This window comes from Ranitomeya imitator, chromosome 9 (genome assembly GCF_032444005.1).
Source record: "Ranitomeya imitator isolate aRanImi1 chromosome 9, aRanImi1.pri, whole genome shotgun sequence".
In the NCBI taxonomy this organism is placed as follows: domain Eukaryota; kingdom Metazoa; phylum Chordata; class Amphibia; order Anura; family Dendrobatidae; genus Ranitomeya; species Ranitomeya imitator.
The window spans coordinates 140,446,392-140,467,641 of NC_091290.1; the positions used below are offsets into that span (position 1 = coordinate 140,446,392).

At 46.2% G+C, this 21,250-nt stretch overlaps 1 protein-coding gene across 2 annotated transcripts; it reads right to left on the reverse strand.

Moving 5' to 3' along the window:
• Positions 1-553: 553 nt before the first annotated feature.
• On the reverse strand, positions 554-20,065 carry NUDT19 (nudix hydrolase 19). 2 transcript variants are annotated; one of them, XM_069739252.1, is made up of 5 exons: positions 19,982-20,054; positions 17,087-17,164; positions 7,478-8,256; positions 4,808-5,012; positions 554-2,105 (listed from the first exon to the last, which is right to left on the reverse strand). In XM_069739252.1, exons 3-5 carry the CDS (start codon positions 8,192-8,194, stop codon positions 1,894-1,896), a joined length of 1,134 nt encoding a protein of 377 aa, XP_069595353.1. In that variant the 5' UTR covers positions 8,195-8,256; positions 17,087-17,164; positions 19,982-20,054; the 3' UTR covers positions 554-1,893. The 2 variants fall into 2 exon arrangements, with proteins under 2 accessions (XP_069595353.1, XP_069595354.1); XM_069739253.1 differs by lacking the exon at positions 17,087-17,164 and having other exon boundaries at positions 19,982-20,065.
• Between the last annotated feature and the right edge of the window lie 1,185 nt (positions 20,066-21,250).

A 21,250-nucleotide genomic window follows, 5' to 3' on the forward strand; every position in this document is an offset into this window, starting at 1 on the left:
AAAAACCTGATGTGTGAAAGTAGCCTAAGGGAAAATGTAATTATTTCTTTTACTTAAATGCATGTATTTGGGGCTAAAATCACTTTTGCTATTGGGCTTCATAACAAATTTTGCACCATTTTAGACTTTATGTTGTCTGTGGTCATAAATCTACTGAGAGGAGCTCAGAAAAACACAGATAAAGGCGTTTTAAACTCCTACCAGAAGGAGCTCACTGACAGATTCTGTTTTTTCCATAGTGAGGAATAGACAGTGCAACACACAGGCTATGGAAAGCAACCTGTGCAAATATTTTCTATATAAATTCCAGTTGCAAAAAATTATTTTTAGTCCATGCTACTTTTTTTCTTCCATGAAAGCTGTAGATGCTGACAGACCAGCTTCGGTACATGCTGACGGACCCCCAGCCGGTGTCTTCCATGCAACATAACAGGCGCAGCATGTGCGGCAAACATGTGGTAACTAGACGTGCACGTCCATCTGTCCGCTTCCAGAACTCCCATAGACTACAATGGGGAGAACACTGTACATGGAACCAAGACCACACACAAACCAAAATCTAGATTTTTTTTTAAATTAAAAACATTAAAATTATTACTCCACATTTTGACAGCAGAAATAAAAACAATCATATTGTATAAACGATAGAAAATATTCCCCTCCTCAACTGCAGAATATTCATATAGAAGCTGAAGATCTGGACGTCCAAAATGTACTGAGAACTATTATCTACAGGCCCGATCCATTATAGAATTTCAGCCTTTTTTTTTTCCCCCGGATTTCTACCTTCTGCGCCTTTTTTTGTTTGCACCAGATTCCCATTTGCACCTTTTATAAGTTTATTTTATATTGTTTTTTTTTTTTGTTTTTCTTTCAGTTCAACGTGACCGGGGTTCAGGATTTCCAGATATTTTTACTTGATTCATCATTTACAACAACAACAACAAAAAAAAGGAGTAAAATTTAGACACCAATGTACTCCAGATCCAATGTACTCCAGATTCAATGTACCCCACTTCCAGAATAATTTTACTACATTTTTAGCAATTTTTACAACATTTAAAAAAAATAGGTTTTATTTTGTAAGTTGCAAAAAAAAGGTTAACTACAGAGAATTAAAAAAAAAAAAATTTACTTTGAGCAACTGTGAGCGCCATTTTGACAAATTTGCTGCAATAAAACATCAGCAAAACAAGATGAAAAAAAAAAAAAAACCAAATGTGGATTTTAGGTTATGTTCCCATGATTAATTTTTTTTATAGTTTTTTTTTTTTTTTTTAACGCTGCATATTTTAAAAAAACAGGTTGGTTTTATACACAGCATTTTTTTAAACCCACCGCTGCAGATTTTTGAGCCGAAGCCAGAAGTGGATTCAGAAGGAACGGGAAATATAAAAGGTATAACTTCTACCTCTCATTCTCCCTGGATCAAAAACTATAATGGACCTTTATGGCAAAAAAAAAAAAAAAATCTATGTACGAAACCAATTTTAGGGTATGTCTTTTTCAGGGGGACTCTGCCTGGAACCACCTGAAAAAGCTCTTTAAAAAAAATGAACCAAAATTCATGCACGTTTGGCAGATACTGGGCATTTATCCTGATTAATAGAATATGTGCCGATGGCGAATAAAAGTCATCGGTGCAGAAATGCGCAGTGCCGGACAATCCCTTTAATGCAGCTCTGGATGTGACTAGAGTATAAGTCACGGTGAAATGACAATCTTGCTATCCATACGCTATGATATAGGTGGAGACGTTACGCGTTTCGCCCAGTGTCATGGTGGGTATGACACCAGAGTGCCTCTTCTAGATGGACACGTTTTCAGGATGACGACGCCTATGTTGAGCAATTTGTACTCCGCCTCGGCCATGTATATCAATATTTTTGGGGTTCATAGATGACTCTTGGGCTCCAGCTCTACTATGAACGGATGCACATGTTTATATTTGGGTGGTACAGTTATAAAGAGCCGTGGGACCCCGTCCAGGGTTATATTTCTGTGGAGGCGCTCCCCGTCGCGGACCTCTTCCATTGTTCTGTCTGTGGTATACATGCCTTGTGTCTGTCCGGTGACGTCGGGATTATCGGGGTAGAGCTCATCTCCTGCAAGGCGGAAAAGAAAGAAAGGTCACGTCCAACTCTTCGGCAGCAAGCAGGTAGCTCAAAACACAGCGTTGTGTTAGGCTGGAGTCACACTAGCGAGTTTTACAGACGTAAGAGCGCAGAAAATACGTCCGTAAAACTCGCCAAACAAACGGCACAATTATTCTCTATGCCCCTGCTCCTATCTGCCGTATTTTACTGATCCGTATTATACTGGCTTCTACGGCCGTAGAAAATCGCAGCATGCTGCGTTTGTCACCGCACTGCGCAAAAAATACACCAATGAAAGTCTATGGAAGCGTGAAAAATACGGATCACACACGGACCAGCAGTGTGACTTGCGAGAAATACGCAGCGGTGTTAGAGAGAAAAGCCGGCAATTCAGTGCGGTGTACAGTAAAATAACACTGACAGCTTACAGAAGAATAGGTAGAATAAATGTGTACACATAGAATATATATATATATATATATGTCAGTAGACACATATATGTATATATATTATTACTTCATCCAGCGCTAGATAGCTTTAAAGCCGGTAATTCAATTACCGGCTTTTGCCATTTCCTTCCTAAACCCGACATGATTTGTGACATGGTTTACATACAGTAAACCATCTCATATCACCTTTTTTTTTTGCATATTCCACACTACTAATGTTAGTAATGTGTATATGCAAAATTTGCCCGTTCTATCTACTAAATTAAAGGGTTAAATGGCGGAAAAAATTGGCGTGGGCTCCGGCGCAATTTTCTCCGCCAGAGTAGTAAAGCCAGTGACTGAGGGTAGATATTAATAGCCTGGAGAGGGTCCACGGTTATTGTTCCCCCCCCCCTGGCTAAAAACATCTGCCCCCAGCCACCCCAGAAAAGGCACATCTGGAAGATGCGCCTTTTCTGGCACTTGGCCACTCTCTTCCCATTCCCGTGTAGCGGTGGGATATGGGGTAATGAAGGGTTAATGCCACCTTGCTATTGTAAGGTGACATTAAGCCAAATTAATAATGGAGAGGCGTCAATTATGACACCTTTCCATTATTAATCCAATAGTAGTAAAGGGTTAAAAAATACACAAACACATTATTAAAAATTATTTTAATGAAATAAACACAAAGGTTGTTGTAATATTTTATTCAACGCCCAATCCAGTCACTGAAGACCCTCGCTCTGTAACAAAGAAAAAATAATAAACCAACAATATCCTTACCTTCCGAAGATCTGTAATGTCCAACGATGTAAATCCATCTGAAGGGGTTAAAATATTTTGCAGCCACGAGCTTTGCTAATGCAACGTTGTTCGTGGCTGCAAAACCCCGGAGAATGAAGGTAAAGTAGGTCAATGACCTATATTTACCTTCATTTGCGGTGAGGCGCCCTCTGCTGGTTGTTCCTAGATCGTGGGAACTTTCCTAGAAAGCTCCCAGGCTCGAGTTCATATGAGGACAACCAGCAGAGGGCGCCTCTTATGAACTCGAGCCTGGGAGCTTTCTAGGAAAGTTCCCACGATCTAGGAACAACCAGCAGAGGGCGCCTCACCGCAAATGAAGGTAAATATAGGTCATTGACCTACTTTACCTTCATTCCCCGGGGTTTTGCAGCCAGGAACAATGCTGCATTAGCAGAGTTCGTGGCTGCAAAATATTTTAACCCCTTCAGATGGATTTACATAGTTGGACATTACAGATCTTCGGAAGGTATGGATATTGTTGGTTTATTTTATTTTTTTTGTTACAGAACGAGGTTCTTCAGTGACTGGATTGGGCATTGAATAAAATATTACAACAACCTTTGTGTTTATTTCATTAAAATAATTTTTAATAATGTGTTTGTGTATTTTTTTTAACCCTTTACTAGTATTGGATTAATAATGGTTAGGTGTCATAATTGACGCCTCTCCATTATTAATTTGGCTTAATGTCACCTTACAATAGCAAGGTGGCATTAACCCTTCATAACCCCATATCCCACCGCTACACGGGAATGGGAAGAGAGTGGCCAAGTGCCAGAATTTCTGGGGTGGCTGGGGGCAGGTGTTTTTGGCCGGGGGGGGGGCAATAACCGTGGACCCTCTCCAGGCTATTAATATCTGCCCTCAGTCACTGGCTTTACTACTCAGGCGGAGAAAATTGCGCGGGAGCCCACGCCAATTTTTTCCGCCATTTAACCCTTTAATTTAGTAGATAGAACGGGCAAATTTTGCATATACACACTACTAACAGTAGTGTGGAATATGCAAAAAAAAAAGGTGATATGAGATGGTTTACTGTATGTAAACCAGGTCTCATATCATGTCGGATTTAGGAAGGAGATAGCAAAAGCCGGTAATTGAATTACCGGCTTTAAAGCTATCTAGCGCTGTATGAAGTAATAATATATATACATATATGTGTCTAATGACATATATATATAATATATATATATTATATATAAAAAAAATTTTTTAACACATGGATCCCTTGTATAGCCGTGTGTTGGTTTTGCAAGCCTGCTAGAAAAACACGCAGTACGGATGCCATACGGATTACATACGGAGGATGCCATGCGCAAAATACGCTGACACACCCTGCCTACGGAGTAGCTACGACCACTTTTTTGGGGACTTTTCAGCGTATTACGGCCGTAATATACGGACCGTATTGTCTTACGCTGAGTGTGACTCCAGCCTTAAAAGTTATCAGACGAATTAGGGATTTTAATCGCGTACCTGGCAGCGTGTGCACCATACCGTCCTTGGCGTGCACAGTAACGGGCATCCACCGCTCACAGCCTTCCAGGGACCGACCCAGAGCGAATCGCTGCAGCTCCTCAATGTACGGAAAGTTACACAATCGGCTCAAGTTGTAGAACTGAGGAGGAGGGATCCAGGTCTTCTTCAGATATTCCTCTATGGCTTCCTGAGGTGTCCACCACTGAAACAGATCACAAAGCAAGAGATTAAGGCTACTTTCACATCTCCGTCGGTAGTCGCCCGTCACAAAGCGTCGGCGCGACATACCGACGGAAGATTGTTCTTTCACATTTCCGTCTGTATTCTGGGTGAGGGAAGAGAGTGAGAGCGAGATTTCCTGCAGGGCATGCGCAGTCTGAAACAATGGATACAACGTACAGAAAAACGTTCCCTTGAACGTTTTTTTTTTGCCAAAGACGGGCCGTCACATTCCACAGGATCCAGTGCACGACGGACGAAACGTGTGTCCATCCATCGTGGGAAAATGCAGGATCCTGCATTTTCAAAAAAAAAAAAAAATCAACGTATTGCGACGGCAGAGGAAAGACGGAAATGTGAAAGTAGCCCAAGGAGATCTAAGTAAGGATCCTAAGGAAGACCAGTGTGCATAACTATTCACCCCCTAAAGTCACTACTTTGTAGATCCTCTATTTACAGCTATCACAGCTGCAAGTCACCTTGGACAAGTCTCTCCACATCTGCCCTCTTTGCCCGTGCTGAAAGTTTTGGTGGACGGCCCTCTCTTGGCAGTTTTGTTGTGGTACCATGTGCTTTCCATTTGGTCATAAAGGATTTGATGGTGCTCCAGGGGATCACCAGAGATTGGGAGATTTGTTTATAACCCAACCCTGACTTCTACTTCACAAAAACTTGGTCCCTGACTTGTTTGGAGACCTCCTCGGTCTTCATGGTCTTTGTTTGGAGACCTCCTCGGTCTTCATGGTCTGTGTTTGGAGACCTCCTCGGTCTTCATGGTCTGTGTTTGGAGACCTCCTCGGTCTTCATGGTCTGTGTTTGGAGACCTCCTCGGTCTTCATGGTCTGTGTTTGGAGACCTCCTCGGTCTTCATGGTCTGTGTTTGGAGACCTCCTCGGTCTTCATGGTCTGTGTTTGGAGACCTCCTGGGTCTTCATGGTCTGTGTTTGGAGACCTCCTCGGTCTTCATGGTCTGTGTTTGGAGACCTCCTCGGTCTTCATGGTCTGTGTTTGGAGACCTCCTCGGTCTTCATGGTCTGTGTTTGGAGACCTCCTCGGTCTTCATGGTCTGTGTTTGGAGACCTCCTCGGTCTTCATGGCCTTTGTTTGGAGACCTCTTTGGTCTTCATGGCCTTTGTTTGGAGACCTCCTTGGTCTTCATGGTCTGGTTTGGAGATCTCTTGGTCTGGTTTGGAGACCTCCTTGGTCTTCATGGTCTGGTTTGGAGACCTCCTTGGTCTTCATGGTCTTGTTTGCAGACCTCCTTGGTCTTCATGGTCTGGTTTGGAGACCTCCTTGGTCTTCATGGTCTGGTTTGCAGACCTCCTTGGTCTTCATGGTCTTGTTTGCAGACCTCCTTGGTCTTCATGGTCTTCTTGGGAGACCTCCTTAGTCTTTGTGGTCTTGTTTGGTAACCTCCTTGGTCTTCATGGTCTTGCTTGGAGACCTCCTTGGTCTTTATGGTCTTGCTTGGAGACCTCCTTGGTTTTCATGGTCTTGTTTGGAGATCTCCTTGGTCATCATGGTGTTTGGTTAGTGGTACCTCTTGTTAATGGTGTTGCAGCCTCTGTGGCCTTTCAGAAAAGGTAAAGTGTATGGAGGGAATTGCTTGCACCAGAGATTTTTAGGGGATTCTAAGCAAAAGGGGGTGAATACATATGTCCATGCCAATTTTTAGTTATTTGATACCATGAATTTAATGTATGCCTATATTTTTCTCAATTCACCAACTTAGACTATTTAGTGCTGATGCGTCACAAATCAGATTACAAGAATATTTACACACAGGTTGTAACAAAATAGGTAAAAAGCCAAGGGGGTGATATATGCACAGTCAAAAGGCTAACACTGATCATGCATAGCGCAGCAAATCCTGCACAGTCATCACAGAGATTAGCACATAGGTAATCAGTATAGGGAATAGTCCAAACTCTAACTCCCATGCAGTGTAATACAGGATGTAACTAGGGATCAGTAATGTATGTACACAGTGACTGCACCAGCAGAATAGTGAGTGCAGCTCTGGAGTATAATACAGGATGTAACACAGGATCAGTAATGTAATGTATGTACACAGTGACTGCACCAGCAGAATAGTGAGTGCAGCTCTGAAGTGTAATACAGGATGTAACACAGGATCAGTAATGTAATGTATGTACACAGTGACTGCACCAGCAGAATAGTGAGTGCAGCTCTGGGGTATAATACAGGATGTAACTCAGGATCAGTAATGTATGTACACAGTGACTGCACCAGCAGAATAGTGAGTGCAGCTCTGAAGTGTAATACAGGATGTAACTCAGGATCAGTAATGTAATGTATGTACACAGTGACTGCACCAGCAGAATAGTGAGTGCAGCTCTGGAGAATAAATAAGGGAAGGTTCCTACATTAGGTATGCATGCCCTATCACATGAAGTAGGAGACCCCTTGGCTGGTGTGCGCACTCACTTTAAACATCGTCACTTCTTTCTGGTCATCCTCGGTGACGGGCTTCTTTGGTAAGCAGCAGATATAGAAGGCAGTGTCGTAACGCCTGGCCCTTGAGCTTTTGGAGAACACAGGAGTCAGCCAGTTGCCCCATTCATGCAGGGCCCAGATGTTGGGGACACATCGCAGCTCGCGGCACATTTCAATGAAGCGCATGGGATCGCTCTGCACCTTCTCTCTCCACTTGGCTATGGCTTCTCCGCGTTGCTCATAGGCGGCCATAAACTTCTGGTTGTCCTCGATATCGGAATTCTCAGGAACCACCAGCAAAATACCAGATTCTTCAAAGGTCTCCCTAATGGCGCAGATCCGGAAGGCCACCTCGCCAGGGATCCGGGAGCCAAACTCGGTCCTGTCAGTGACGAACATGGGCGACCGAGTGCCGGGAGGCTGCTTCACCACGCCAAGCCCAAAGTTTGGCTTCTGGACGTGTCTCTCAAAAACATTGACCCAATCATTGGAGAAGTCGGAGGGCTCCACGAGCCCACCAGGGAACACAAACGCGCTGGGCATGAAGCCGCTTCTCTCGCTGCGCTGCAGTAAAAGGACTTCATAATCGAAGGCGGTTTTCTTCTGGGAACCATGAGTTGCAATTTTTGGGGCGGCGCTGAGATGTTGGCACCCGGCGGTTAATATGAGGGTGGCAGCTTCCTTCCAGTGCCTCAATGTGTTGTTCATTTTGGGGGTTCAGATTCCGTTTCCCCCCCGAAGGCACGTGACGCCGGACTCCAAGCTGCTTCCTGTAGGTTAAAAAAAAACATATCTTATATACCAGAGGTATAAACTGAATGTATTAAAGCGGGTTTCCATTTACATTTTTACAGTATTAAAAAGCAAACAAACTGGGCTTTACTCACCCTCCCCAGGTCTAGCGATGAGTCTCCGCCTCTGCTCCTGGTGTCACTTATTGTTGAAAGCCAATCAGTGCCATCAACTTGGGAAAGCCGCTGCACTCACTGATTGGCTGCAGCGCTGTCGACAATAAGAGACACCAGGAACAGAGGCGAAAAGTCATCGCTGGACCCGGGCAAGGTTTGTTTTTGTTATTTTAAACTGCAGCCAGGGGACAGCAATTTTTCCAAAACGGAAAAATCCTTGAAAGGGGCTGTTCCACGTTGAACATTTGTGGTGTATCCACAAGACAAAGTTGTTATAAGCAGGGTGGATTTGATTTAAATCTAACTGATTTAAATCACGATTTAAATCACTAGTCAGTAAGGCTTGATTTAAATCAAAGTTTCTACCTAACTGAATTTGACTCCGCAGAGGTCCCAGCCTCTTCTTCATGGCAAAAATGTTACAACATGAACAGAGTTGAGAAAAAGACCTTAATCTTATTGTTCTACAAACCTATGAATACAGAATCAACCCCTTCAGTGCCAAGTCCAAGAAGTTAGACAATATATTTCTGATTGTTTGGAGTGGAATAGATCTGCACAACACAAGAAGAATGTGAATCTAAGTGTGAGGAGGAGGAAGGGCAAGCAGACAAGAAAATGAAAGTGAAACTTTAAGCACAATACTGCAGCATAGCCACAGACAGACAAGTCTGGATCTGTTTGTGTGTACGATCTGAGGTTTATTACATTCTTTCCTTATAATGGCAGCAGGCCGTAAAAGAGACCCAGTTTGGGAATATTTTAATGAAGCTCCTTCGCCTATCGGTAAGGCAGGCATGTGTGCAAAATGCAAACGATGCAACAAAGAGATGCAAGGCTTGGTGGCGCGAATGAGGCAACATCATGAGAAGTGCGGTGATGAAGATGAGTCATGCCGTGAAGAAGAGGCTGGGACCTCTGCGGAGTCAAATTCAGTTTTGAGAACTGCGTAAGTAAAGCGAGCGTCTGTGATAATATAGGAGAGAAACTGACCACTAATCCTACAGAAACCTCTGGAAGAGCATGGCATTGTGAATGTTACACATATACAGCCTTTATTCTACTGAGTTAAACAACTCAGCTTTATCTCATGATGGAAGAACCTTTGGATGGTAAAATATTTTCCTCAAAAAGCAGTTTATTGAAAAAAATCCGATTTAAATAAAAAAAATCCGATTTTTTTTTTATTTTTTCTTTAAAAAAACATCGATTTTTATCCACCCTGGTTATAAGTGTGCACGCCTGTAATGGCGGCTGATAAAGTAGCAAAGCTGAAAGTATTTGTGCCCTCCGTGCCCCCTTATTATGCACTTGTGCCCTCCGTGCCTCCTTGTTATGCACTTGTGCCCTCCGTGCCCTTGTTATGCACTTGTGCCCTCAGTGCCCCCTTGTTATGCACTTGTGCCCTCTGTGCCCCCTTGTTATGCACTTGTGCCCTCCGTGCCCCCTTGTTATGCACTTGTGCCCTCCGTGCCCCCTTGTTATGCACTTGTGCCCTCCCGAGTCCCCTTATTATGCACTTGAGCCCTCCGTGCCCCCTTATTATGCACTTGTGCCCTCCGTGCCCCCTTGTTATGCACTTGTGCCCTCCGTGCCCCCTTGTTATGCACTTGTGCCCTCCGTGCCCCCTTTTTATGCACTTGTGCCCTCCGTGCCCCCTTTTTATGCACTTGTGCCCTCCGTGCCCCCTTGTTATGCACTTGTGCCCTCCGTGCCCCCTTGTTATGCACTTGTGCCCTCCGTGCCCCCTTGTTATGCACTTGTGCCCTCCCGAGTCCCCTTATTATGCACTTGAGCCCTCCGTGCCCCCTTATGAAGTACTTGTTCCCTCCGTGCCGCCATTATTATGCATGTGTGTCCTCTGTGCCTTCTTATTAAGTACTTGTGCCCTTCATGCCCGCTTATTAAATACTTGTTCCCTCTGCGCCCCATTATTAAGTACTTGTTCCCTCTGCGCCCCATTATTAAGTACTTGTTCCCTCTGCGCCCCATTATTAAGTACTTGTTCCCTGTGCCCCATTATTAAGTACCTGTTCCCTCTGCGCCCCCTTATTAAGTACTTGTTCCCTCTGTGCCCCATTATTAAGTACTTGTTCCCTCTGTGCCCCATTATTAAGTACTTGTGCCCTCTGCGCCCCCCCATTATTAAGTACCTGTTCCCTCTGCGCCCCCTTATTAAGTACTTGTTCCCTCTGTGCCCCATTATTAAGTACTTGTTCCCTGTGCCCCATTATTAAGTACCTGTTCCCTCTGCGCCCCCTTATTAAGTACTTGTTCCCTCTGTGCCCCATTATTAAGTACTTGTTCCCTCTGCGCCCCATTATTAAGTACTTGTTCCCTGTGCCCCATTATTAAGTACCTGTTCCCTCTGCGCCCCCTTATTAAGTACTTGTTCCCTCTGTGCCCCATTATTAAGTACTTGTTCCCTCTGTGCCCCATTATTAAGTACTTGTGCCCTCTGCGCCCCCCCATTATTAAGTACCTGTTCCCTCTGCGCCCCCTTATTAAGTACTTGTTCCCTCTGTGCCCCATTATTAAGTACTTGTTCCCTGTGCCCCATTATTAAGTACCTGTTCCCTCTGCGCCCCCTTATTAAGTACTTGTTCCCTCTGTGCCCCATTATTAAGTACTTGTTCCCTCTGTGCCCCATTATTAAGTACTTGTTCCCTCTGCGCCCCCCCATTATTAAGTACCTGTTCCCTCTGCGCCCCCTTATTAAGTACTTGTTCCCTCTGTGCCCCATTATTAAGTACTTGTTCCCTGTGCCCCATTATTAAGTACCTGTTCCCTGTGCCCCATTATTAAGTACCTGTTCCCTCTGCGCCCCCTTATTAAGTACTTGTTCCCTCTGTGCCCCATTATTAAGTACTTGTTCCCTCTGTGCCCCATTATTAAATACTTGTTCCCTCTGTGCCCCATTATTAAGTACTTGTTCCCTCTGCGCCCCATTATTAAGTACTTGTTCCCTGTGCCCCATTATTAAGTACCTGTTCCCTCTGCGCCCCCTTATTAAGTACTTGTTCCCTCTGTGCCCCATTATTAAGTACTTGTTCCCTCTGTGCCCCATTATTAAGTACTTGTTCCCTCTGTGCCCCATTATTAAGTACTTGTTCCCTCTGCGCCCCCCCCATTATTAAGTACCTGTTCCCTCTGCGCCCCCTTATTAAGTACTTGTTCCCTCGGTGCCCCATTATTAAGTACTTGTTCCCTGTGCCCCATTATTAAGTACCTGTTCCCTCTGCGCCCCCTTATTAAGTACTTGTTCCCTCTGTGCCCCATTATTAAGTACTTGTTCCCTCTGCGCCCCCCCCATTATTAAGTACCTGTTCCCTCTGCGCCCCCTTATTAAGTACTTGTTCCCTCTGTGCCCCATTATTAAGTACTTGTTCCCTGTGCCCCATTATTAAGTACCTGTTCCCTCTGCGCCCCCTTATTAAGTACTTGTTCCCTCTGTGCCCCATTATTAAATACTTGTTCCCTCTGTGCCCCATTATTAAGTACTTGTTCCCTCTGTGCCCCCTTATTAAGTACTTGTTCCCTCTGTGCCCCATTATTAAGTACTTGTTCCCTCTGTGCCCCCTTATTAAGTACTTGTTCCCTCTGTGCCCCATTATTAAGTACCTGTTCCCTCTGCGCCCCCTTATTAAGTACTTGTTCCCTCTGTGCCTCCTTATTAAGAATGTGCCGCCCAATAAGTAGTAATGTCGTCAGTGATGTCCCTTGTATAAAGTAATAAGTTTAGGAGTAACCCTTTAAAATGCATTAATTTGCCCAGTGTGTGTGTATCAAGCCCCGCCCACTCCCCATAGCCCCGCCCGCAGAATGCTCCTTCTAGCCTTTCTGGGATGATGCTGTGTGTGGCTGGATCCCTGCAATGAAGCACCAGATGACATTGGTTGGGGCTATGAGCAGGGTGCCAGTTACCTGGGTGGTGGTGCTGCAGAGCGGAGCTGTCCACTGGCTGTGGTGCTGCAGGTGTAGTGCCAGCTCTGCCCACTCCAGCCTGGCTATACAGAAGAGCGGCACTGTGCATGCCCGAGAGTCTCCCCTATTGCCAGCATTACACAGGACATCCTGGTAATAGTCACCCAGAGCAGCAGGTGACACTGGCCTGGATTCCTCCCTGCAGGAGGGGAGTGTAGCAGCAGATGTAGTCTGTGTGTGCAGGTGCCGGCAGCGCAGCACTGATGTCCTCCCTACCTGGGCGGCAGGCTGGGGACGTCCCCTGACTAAAACTGGCAGAAGAGTTAGGCTATATTCACACTTTGCGGATTTTGCTGCGGATCCGCAGCGGATTTGACCGCTGCGGATCCGCAGCAGTTTCCCATGAGTTTACATTTCAATGTAAACCTATGGGAAACAAAAAACGCTGTGCACATGCTGCAGAAAAATCCGCGCGGAAACGAGGCGGATTACATTCCGCAGCATGTCACTTCTTTTCTGCGGATTTTCAGCTGCTCCAATAGAAAACTGCAGTTGAAAATCCGCAGAAAAAAACGCAGTAAAAACCGCGATAAATCCGCAGTAAAAACCGCGATGGGTTTTCACTGCGGATTTTGCAATTCCGCTGCGGAAAAATCCGCAGTGGAATCTGCAAAGTGTGCACATAGCCTTAGAGTATTCGGTCTGTATTTTCCCTCAGTATTTAATCATTATTTTCCCCTCAGTATTTAATCAGTAATTTCCCTCAGTATTTGGTCTGTATTATACCTCAGTATTTAATCAGTAATTTCCCTCAGTATTCGGTCGGTATTTTACCTCAGTATTCGGTCAGTATTTTACCTCAGTATTCGGTCGGTATTTTACCTCAGTATTCGGTCAGTATTTTCCCTCAGTATTCGGTCGGTATTTTACCTCAGTATTCGGTCAGTATTTTACCTCAGTATTCGGTCGGTATTTTACCTCAGTATTCGGTCGGTATTTTACCTCAGTACTCGGTCGGTATTTTACCTCAGTATTCGGTCGGTATTTTACCTCAGTATTCGGTCGGTATTTTACCTCAGTATTCGGTCGGTATTTTACCTCAGTATTCGGTCAGTATTTTACCTCAGTATTCGGTCAGTATTTTACCTCAGTACTCGGTCGGTATTTTACCTCAGTATTCGGTCAGTATTTTACCTCAGTATTCGGTCGGTATTTTACCTCAGTATTCGGTCGGTATTTTACTTCAGTATTCGGTCGGTATTTTACTTCAGTACTCGGTCGGTATTTTACCTCAGTATTCGGTCAGTATTTTACCTCAGTATTCGGTCAGTATTTTACCTCAGTATTCGGTCAGTATTTTACTTCAGTATTCGGTCGGTATTTTACTTCAGTATTCGGTCGGTATTTTACCTCAGTATTCGGTCAGTATTTTACTTCAGTATTCGGTCAGTATTTTACCTCAGTATTCGGTCGGTATTTTACCTCAATATTCGGTCGGTATTTTACTTCAGTATTCGGTCGGTATTTTACTTCAGTACTCGGTCGGTATTTTACCTCAGTATTCGGTCAGTATTTTACCTCAGTATTCGGTCAGTATTTTACCTCAGTATTCGGTCGGTATTTTACCTCAGTATTCGGTCGGTATTTTACCTCAGTATTCGGTCGGTATTTTACTTCAGTATTCGGTCGGTATTTTACTTCAGTACTCGGTCGGTATTTTACCTCAGTATTCGGTCAGTATTTTACCTCAGTATTCGGTCAGTATTTTACCACAGCATTTGGTGTGTATTTTACCTCAGTATTCGGTCGGTATTTTACCTCCGTATTCGGTCGGTATTTTACCTCAGTATTCGGTCGGTATTTTACTTCAGTACTCGGTCGGTATTTTACCTCAGTATTCGGTCAGTATTTTACCACAGCATTTGGTGTGTATTTTACCTCAGTATTCGGTCAGTATTTTACCTCAGTATTCGGTCGGTATTTTACCTCAGTATTCTGTCGGTATTTTACCTCAGTATTCGGTCGGTATTTTACCTCAGCTTTTACCTCAGTATTCGGTCGGTATTTTACCTCAGTATTCGGTCGGTATTTTACCTCAGTATTCGGTCGGTATTTTACTTCAGTATTCGGTCGGTATTTTACTTCAGTACTCGGTCGGTATTTTACCTCAGTATTCGGTCAGTATTTTACCTCAGTATTCGGTCAGTATTTTACCACAGCATTTGGTGTGTATTTTACCTCAGTATTCGGTCGGTATTTTACCTCCGTATTCGGTCGGTATTTTACCTCAGTATTCGGTCGGTATTTTACCTCAGTATTCGGTCGGTATTTTACCTCAGTATTCGGTCGGTATTTTACCTCAGCTTTTACCTCAGTATTCGGTCGGTATTTTACCTCAGTATTCGGTCGGTATTTTACCTCAGTATTCGGTCGGTATTTTACTTCAGTACTCGGTCGGTATTTTACCTCCGTATTCGGTCAGTATTTTACCTCAGTATTCGGTCGGTATTTTACCTCAGTATTCGGTCGGTATTTTACCTCAGTATTCGGTCAGTATTTTACCTCAGTATTCGGTCGGTATTGTACCTCAGTATTCGGTCGGTATTTTACCTCAGTATTCGGTCGGTATTGTACCTCAGTATTCGGTCGGTATTTTACCTCAGTATTCGGTCGGTATTTTACCTCAGTATTCGGTCAGTATTTTACCTCAGTATTCGGTCAGTATTTTACCTCAGTATTCGGTCGGTATTTTACCTCAGTATTCGGTCGGTATTTTACCTCAGTACTCGGTCGGTATTTTACCTCAGTATTCGGTCGGTATTTTACCTCAGTATTCGGTCAGTATTTTACCTCAGTATTCGGTCGGTATTGTACCTCAGTATTCGGTCGGTATTTTACCTCAGTATTCGGTCGGTATTGTACCTCAGTATTCGGTCGGTATTTTACCTCAGTATTCGGTCGGTATTTTACCTCAGTATTCGGTCGGTATTTTACCTCAGTATTCGGTCGGTATTGTACCTCAGTATTCGGTCGGTATTTTACCTCAGTATTCGGTCGGTATTTTACCTCAGTATTCGGTCGGTATTTTACATCAGTATTTGTAGCCAAAACCAGGAGTTGGTGATAAATGCAGAAGTGGTGCATATGTTTCTATTAGACTTTTCCTCTGATTGTTCCACTCCTGGTTTCGGCTACAAATACTGACCGTGTGAACGTGGCTTTAAAATTAGAGATCAACACAAAAGGTAAGACTATGTTCCCACAAATAGTTTTTGTTGAGTTTTTTTTATGCTGCGAATTTCTAAACAAAATGCAGGTGCCCTATTTTGCTTGATCGGTGCAGAAATAGTTCTCTCTCTGTGTCTCGCTCGCTCTGTGTCTCGCTCGCTGTGTCTCGCTCGCTGTGTCTCGCTCGCTCTGTGTCTCGCTCTCGCTCTCTGTGTCTCGCTCTCGCTCTCTGTGTCTCGCGCTCGCTCTCTGTCTCGCTCTCTGTGTCTCGCTCGCGCTCTCTGTGTCTCGCTCGCGCTCTCTGTGTCTCGCTCGCGCTCTCTGTGTCTCGCTCGCGCTCTCTGTGTCTCGCTCGCGCTCTCTGTGTCTCGCTCGCGCTCTCTGTGTCTCGCTCGCGCTCTCTGTGTCTCGCTCGCGCTCTCTGTGTCTCGCTCGCGCTCTCTGTGTCTCGCTCTCGCTCTCTGTGTCTCGCTCTCGCTCTGTGTCTCGCTCTCTGTGTCTCGCTCTCGCTCTCTGTGTCTCGCTCTCTGTCTCGCTCGCACTCTGTGTCTCGCTCTCGCTCTGTGTCTCGCTCTCGCTCTCTGTGTCTCGCTCTCGCTCTGTGTCTCGCTCTCGCTCTCTGTGTCTCGCTCTCGCTCTCTGTGTCTCGCTCTCTGTGTCTCGCTCTCGCTCTCTGTGTCTCGCTCTCTGTGTCTCGCTCGCGCTCTCTGTGTCTCGCTCTCTGTGTCTCGCTCTCTGTGTCTCGCTCTCTGTGTCTCGCTCTCTGTGTCTCGCTCTCTGTGTCTCGCTCTCTGTGTCTCGCTCTCTGTGTCTCGCTCGCGCTCTCTGTGTCTCGCTCGCGCTCTCTCGCTCTGTCTGTCTCTCTCGCTCTCTCTCTGTCTCTTTCGCTCTCTCTGTCTGTCTCTCTCTCGCTCTCTCTCTGTCTCTCTCGCTCTCTCTGTCTGTCTCTCTCTCGCTCTCTGTCTGTCTCTATCTATCAGTCTGTCTCTCGCTCTGTCTCCTGTAATGTGGTCCTGTAGCCGGGGTCAGAGTCCTATCAGTCCAATGTGTCCAGAGGCGTAGCTAGAGCTTTTGCCGCCCGGGGCTGATCCCGAGTTTGGCGCCCCCCCCCCCCCCCATCCCCCCCCTTCCCCAGCTCAATACACACGAAGGTTACCAAAAATGGTTTTCCTGTTTTGTAGAACTTAAACTGGGCCTAATGGTGTCACCCCCACATGCCACACCTGTGACTTAATACCACCACACCGTGACCAGACCACATAGTGACCGAATAATACTACATACAAGGGACAAATACCACCGCACCATTTCCAGACCACATATTACCACCACATAGTGACTGAATACTACAATACTGATCAGTAATAAAAAAAAAAAACCACAATACTATCACCATAAGTGCCAGTATTCACAGGAGATCTGTACTTAGTATGCAGTGTCTGTGTAGAGGCAATACAGAGATCACTGGTGACATTGTACACAGGACCGCTGTATATAGTATACAGTGTATAGTGTCAGTGTATAGGTAACACTGACTCACCAGTGACGTCTCTAGGTGAAGTCCTTCATCTTTCATCCAGCACAGACCGCCATCATTCCTTCCAGCCAGGACTCGTTTCTGCAGGAAATAACACAGTTATCTCGAGCTCCGCTTGCAGAACACATTACTTAATTTTTCACAACTTCTACATTACACCACATGAAGACAAAAAGGCGATATAGTGTCACTCTGCACAATAACAGTACCGCCCCCCCATTTAAAACAGTATACTCAAAAAATAAAATAAATACATCACTGCAGTAATAATATCCCTTAATTAGCCCCTATGGTAATAATATTCCCCACCCTGGCCCCGTTTATCTCATTCCTGGCTCCAGCCATATGTTGTCGTATCCTGCCCTCATGAGTATCCATTCTACACCATATGATCTCCCCATCCTGCCCCATATGATCTCCCCATCCTGCCCCATATGATCTCCCCATCCTGCCCCATATGATCTCCCCATCCTGCCCCATATGATCTCCCCATCCTGCCCCACCAGCCTCCATCGTATCCGTCCTGCCCCATGATCCAATCCTGCCCCGTGTCTCCAATCCTGCCCCGTGTCTCCAATCATGCCCCATGTCTCCAATTACCCCCATGTTGTCCAGCAATCTACCCCAGTGTGTCCAGCATATTACCCCCATTGTGTCCAGCATATTACCCCCAGTGTGTCCAGCAATCTGCCCCAGTGTGTCCAGCATTCTGCCCCATGGTCTCCAGTATTGCCCCAGTGTGTCCAGCAATCTGCCCCATGGTCTCCAGTATTGCCCCGGTGTGTCCAGCAATCTGCCCCATGGTCTCCAGTATTGCCCCAGTGTGTCCAGCAATCTACCCCATGGTCTTCAGTATTGCCCCAGTGTGTCCAGCAATCTACCCCATGGTCTCCAGTATTGCCCCAGTGTGTCCAGCAATCTACCCCATGGTCTCCAGTATTGCCCCAGTGTGTCCAGCAATCTGCCCCATGGTCTCCAGTATTGCCCCAGTGTGTCCAGCAATCTACCCCATGGTCTCCAGTATTGCCCCGGTGTGTCCAGCAATCTGCCCCATGGTCTCCAGTATTGCCCCAGTGTGTCCAGCAATCTGCCCCATGGTCTCCAGTATTGCCCCAGTGTGTCCAGCAATCTACCCCATGGTCTCCAGTATTGCCCCGGTGTGTCCAGCAATCTGCCCCATGGTCTCCAGTATTGCCCCAGTGTGTCCAGCAATCTGCCCCATGGTCTCCAGTATTGCCCCAGTGTGTCCAGCAATCTACCCCATGGTCTCCAGTATTGCCCCAGTGTGTCCAGCAATCTACCCCATGGTCTCCAGTATTGCCCCAGTGTGTCCAGCATTGCCCCATAGTCTCCTGTATTGCCCCAGTGTGTCCAGCAATCTGCCCCATGGTCTCCAGTATTGCCCCAGTGTGTCCAGCAATCTACCCCATGGTCTCCAGTATTGCCCCAGTGTGTCCAGCAATCTACCCCATGGTCTCCAGTATTGCCCCAGTGTGTCCAGCAATCTGCCCCATGGTCTCCAGTATTGCCCCAGTGTGTCCAGCAATCTACCCCATGGTCTCCAGTATTGCCCCGGTGTGTCCAGCAATCTGCCCCATGGTCTCCAGTATTGCCCCAGTGTGTCCAGCAATCTGCCCCATGGTCTCCAGTATTGCCCCAGTGTGTCCAGCAATCTACCCCATGGTCTCCAGTATTGCCCCAGTGTGTCCAGCAATCTACCCCATGGTCTCCAGTATTGCCCCAGTGTGTCCAGCATTGCCCCAGCCCCAGACAGTCAGACATAAATAAAAAAAAAAAAAAAGTAAAATCCTCACCTCTCCCGTTCCTAGCGCAGGTCCGGTGCAGTCAGTGTCTCTCCGGCTCTGGGACGCTCAGGACAGAGAGGCAGAGCGGCGCGCACAGTAGTGACGTCATCGCGCCCTCTGCCCTGAGACGTCGCAGAGTCAGAGGGCGCTGTAGCTGCCGGCGCCGCAGGAACCAGGAGAGGTGAGTATTAGAGCGGGGGGCGGGGGCCCGGGGGTGGGGGGAGCCTGGTCGCGGCGGCGGACGGCGCCGCCCGAAGATTTAAAGGGGCGTCTTTTTTTCCTTTCTCCTGCAGCGCCGGCCGCCCCCCGCATTGTGCCACCCGGGGCGGACCGCCCCCCCCGCACACCCCTTCCTACGCCACTGAATGTGTCTCATCTCATATCAGTAAATACAAAGTAACAAACATGAAAATGCCATTTATATAAACAATAAAAATCCCCATAAAGTTGAGGATAAATATATATGATGAAGAGCCAAATAGAATGAAAATGGGAACAGCCAGTAGGTGAGTATAGATAATCACATATAGATGTATACTCAGTCTGAATAACATGGCCCACAAATGGGGAGAAGGGAAAAAAAGAAGAGATGACATACAGGGGGCGCACTGTCTTCTTTCACTGTGATATTTTACCTCCCCCTTTCCTCTTTCATCCCATTCACCTGTTTAGGGTCTTGTCCAGACAAGAGTATTCTTTTTAGGGTTACCTGGATTCATTCAGGGTCCTATTCCCATATGATGGACTCTATACGCATTTACTGGTTGTTTTTATTTTCTGCAATTTGCAGCCCACAGAAAGGGACAGAGACCAGAAGAAGGGAGATACAACGTGGGGGCTAATGTGAGGGGAAATTATATATTTTCAATTACAGCAGGATCATCTGCTGAGGTTCCCCCTATGCCCAAGATTAAAGTGTGCCACCATAGTTGTAATCAAGGTTTAGGGGCCCCCCTGAGCTGAACCCTTAGCTACGTCTCTGACAGGGGGTATATAACACACACACCAGGCAGAGGTGTAGTGATCTATTCTGGCCCCTTCCCCCGCACCCTGCTCTATCACACAGCAGCCTCCCCTCCAGCCTGTGACTTACCGGCCGAGTCCTTCCCGCAGCAGAGGACAGTGGTGCGCACGCAGCCGGCCGTAACTTGTCACCGCCGGAGACTACAACTCCCACAATGCATCAGCCTGCAGGAAGAGTTCAGCCGGTGTGCGGCAGCGCCCCCTTGTGTTCAGGATGATTAATGAGGTGTACAGGGAAAGAATGCAGAACAGCGATACTGTCTGCTGAGCCGTGTATCTAATCCTATCCTGTGTGATACTGACTGCTGAGCCGTGTATCTAATCCTATCCTGTGTGATACTGACTGCCGAGCCGTGTATCTAATCCTATCCTGTGTGATACTGACTGCTGAGCTGTGTATCTAATCCTCTCCTGTGTGATACTGTCTGCCGAGCCGTGTATCTAATCCTATCCTGTGTGATACTGACTGCTGAGCTGTGTATCTAATCCCCTCCTGTGTGATACTGACTGCTGAGCTGTGTATCTAATCCTATCCTGTGTGATACTGACTGCTGAGCTGTGTATCTAATCCTATCCTGTGTGATACTGACTGCTGAGCCGTGTATCTAATCCCCTCCTGTGTGATACTCACTGCTGAGCTGTGTATCTATACCTATCCTGTGTGATACTGTCTGCTGAGATGTATATCTAATCCTATCCTGTGTGACACTGTCTGCTGAGCTGTGTATCTAATCCCCTCCTGTGTGATACTTACTGCTGAGCCGTGTATCTAATCCTATCCTGTGTGATACTGACTGCTGAGCCGTGTATCTAATCCTCTCCTGTGTGATACTGACTGCTGAGCCGTGTATCTAATCCTATCCTGTGTGATACTGACTGCTGAGCTGTGTATCTAATCCCCTCCTGTGTGATACTTACTGCTGAGCCGTGTATCTAATCCTATCCTGTGTGATACTGTCTGCTGAGCCGTGTATCTAATCCTATCCTGTGTGATACTGACTGCTGAGCTGTGTATCTAATCCCCTCCTGTGTGATACTTACTGCTGAGCCGTGTATCTAATCCTATCCTGTGTGATACTGACTGCTGAGCCGTGTATCTAATCCTCTCCTGTGTGATACTGCTGAGCCGTGTATCTAATCCTATCCTGTGTGATACTGACTGCTGAGCCGTGTATCTAATCCTATCCTGTGTGATACTGACTGCTGAGCTGTGTATCTAATCCCCTCCTGTGTGATACTTACTACTGAGCCGTGTATCTAATCCTATCCTGTGTGATACTGACTGCTGAGCCGTGTATCTAATCCTATCCTGTGTGATACTGACTGCCGAGCCGTGTAT

What these genes read in the sequence shown, in the direction of transcription:
- NUDT19 (XM_069739253.1), bottom strand. Translation starts at nt 8,194, where the DNA reads ATGAACAACACATTGAGGCACTGGAAGGAAGCTGCCACCCTCATATTA. An exon ending in AAGAAGTGACGATGTTTAAA is followed by an intron (nt 5,013 to 7,477) that starts GTGAGTGCGCAC and finishes GATCTGTTTCAG; the next exon opens with TGGTGGACACCTCAGGAAGC. An exon ending in TATGGTGCACACGCTGCCAG is followed by an intron (nt 2,106 to 4,807) that starts GTACGCGATTAA and finishes TCCGCCTTGCAG; the next exon opens with GAGATGAGCTCTACCCCGAT.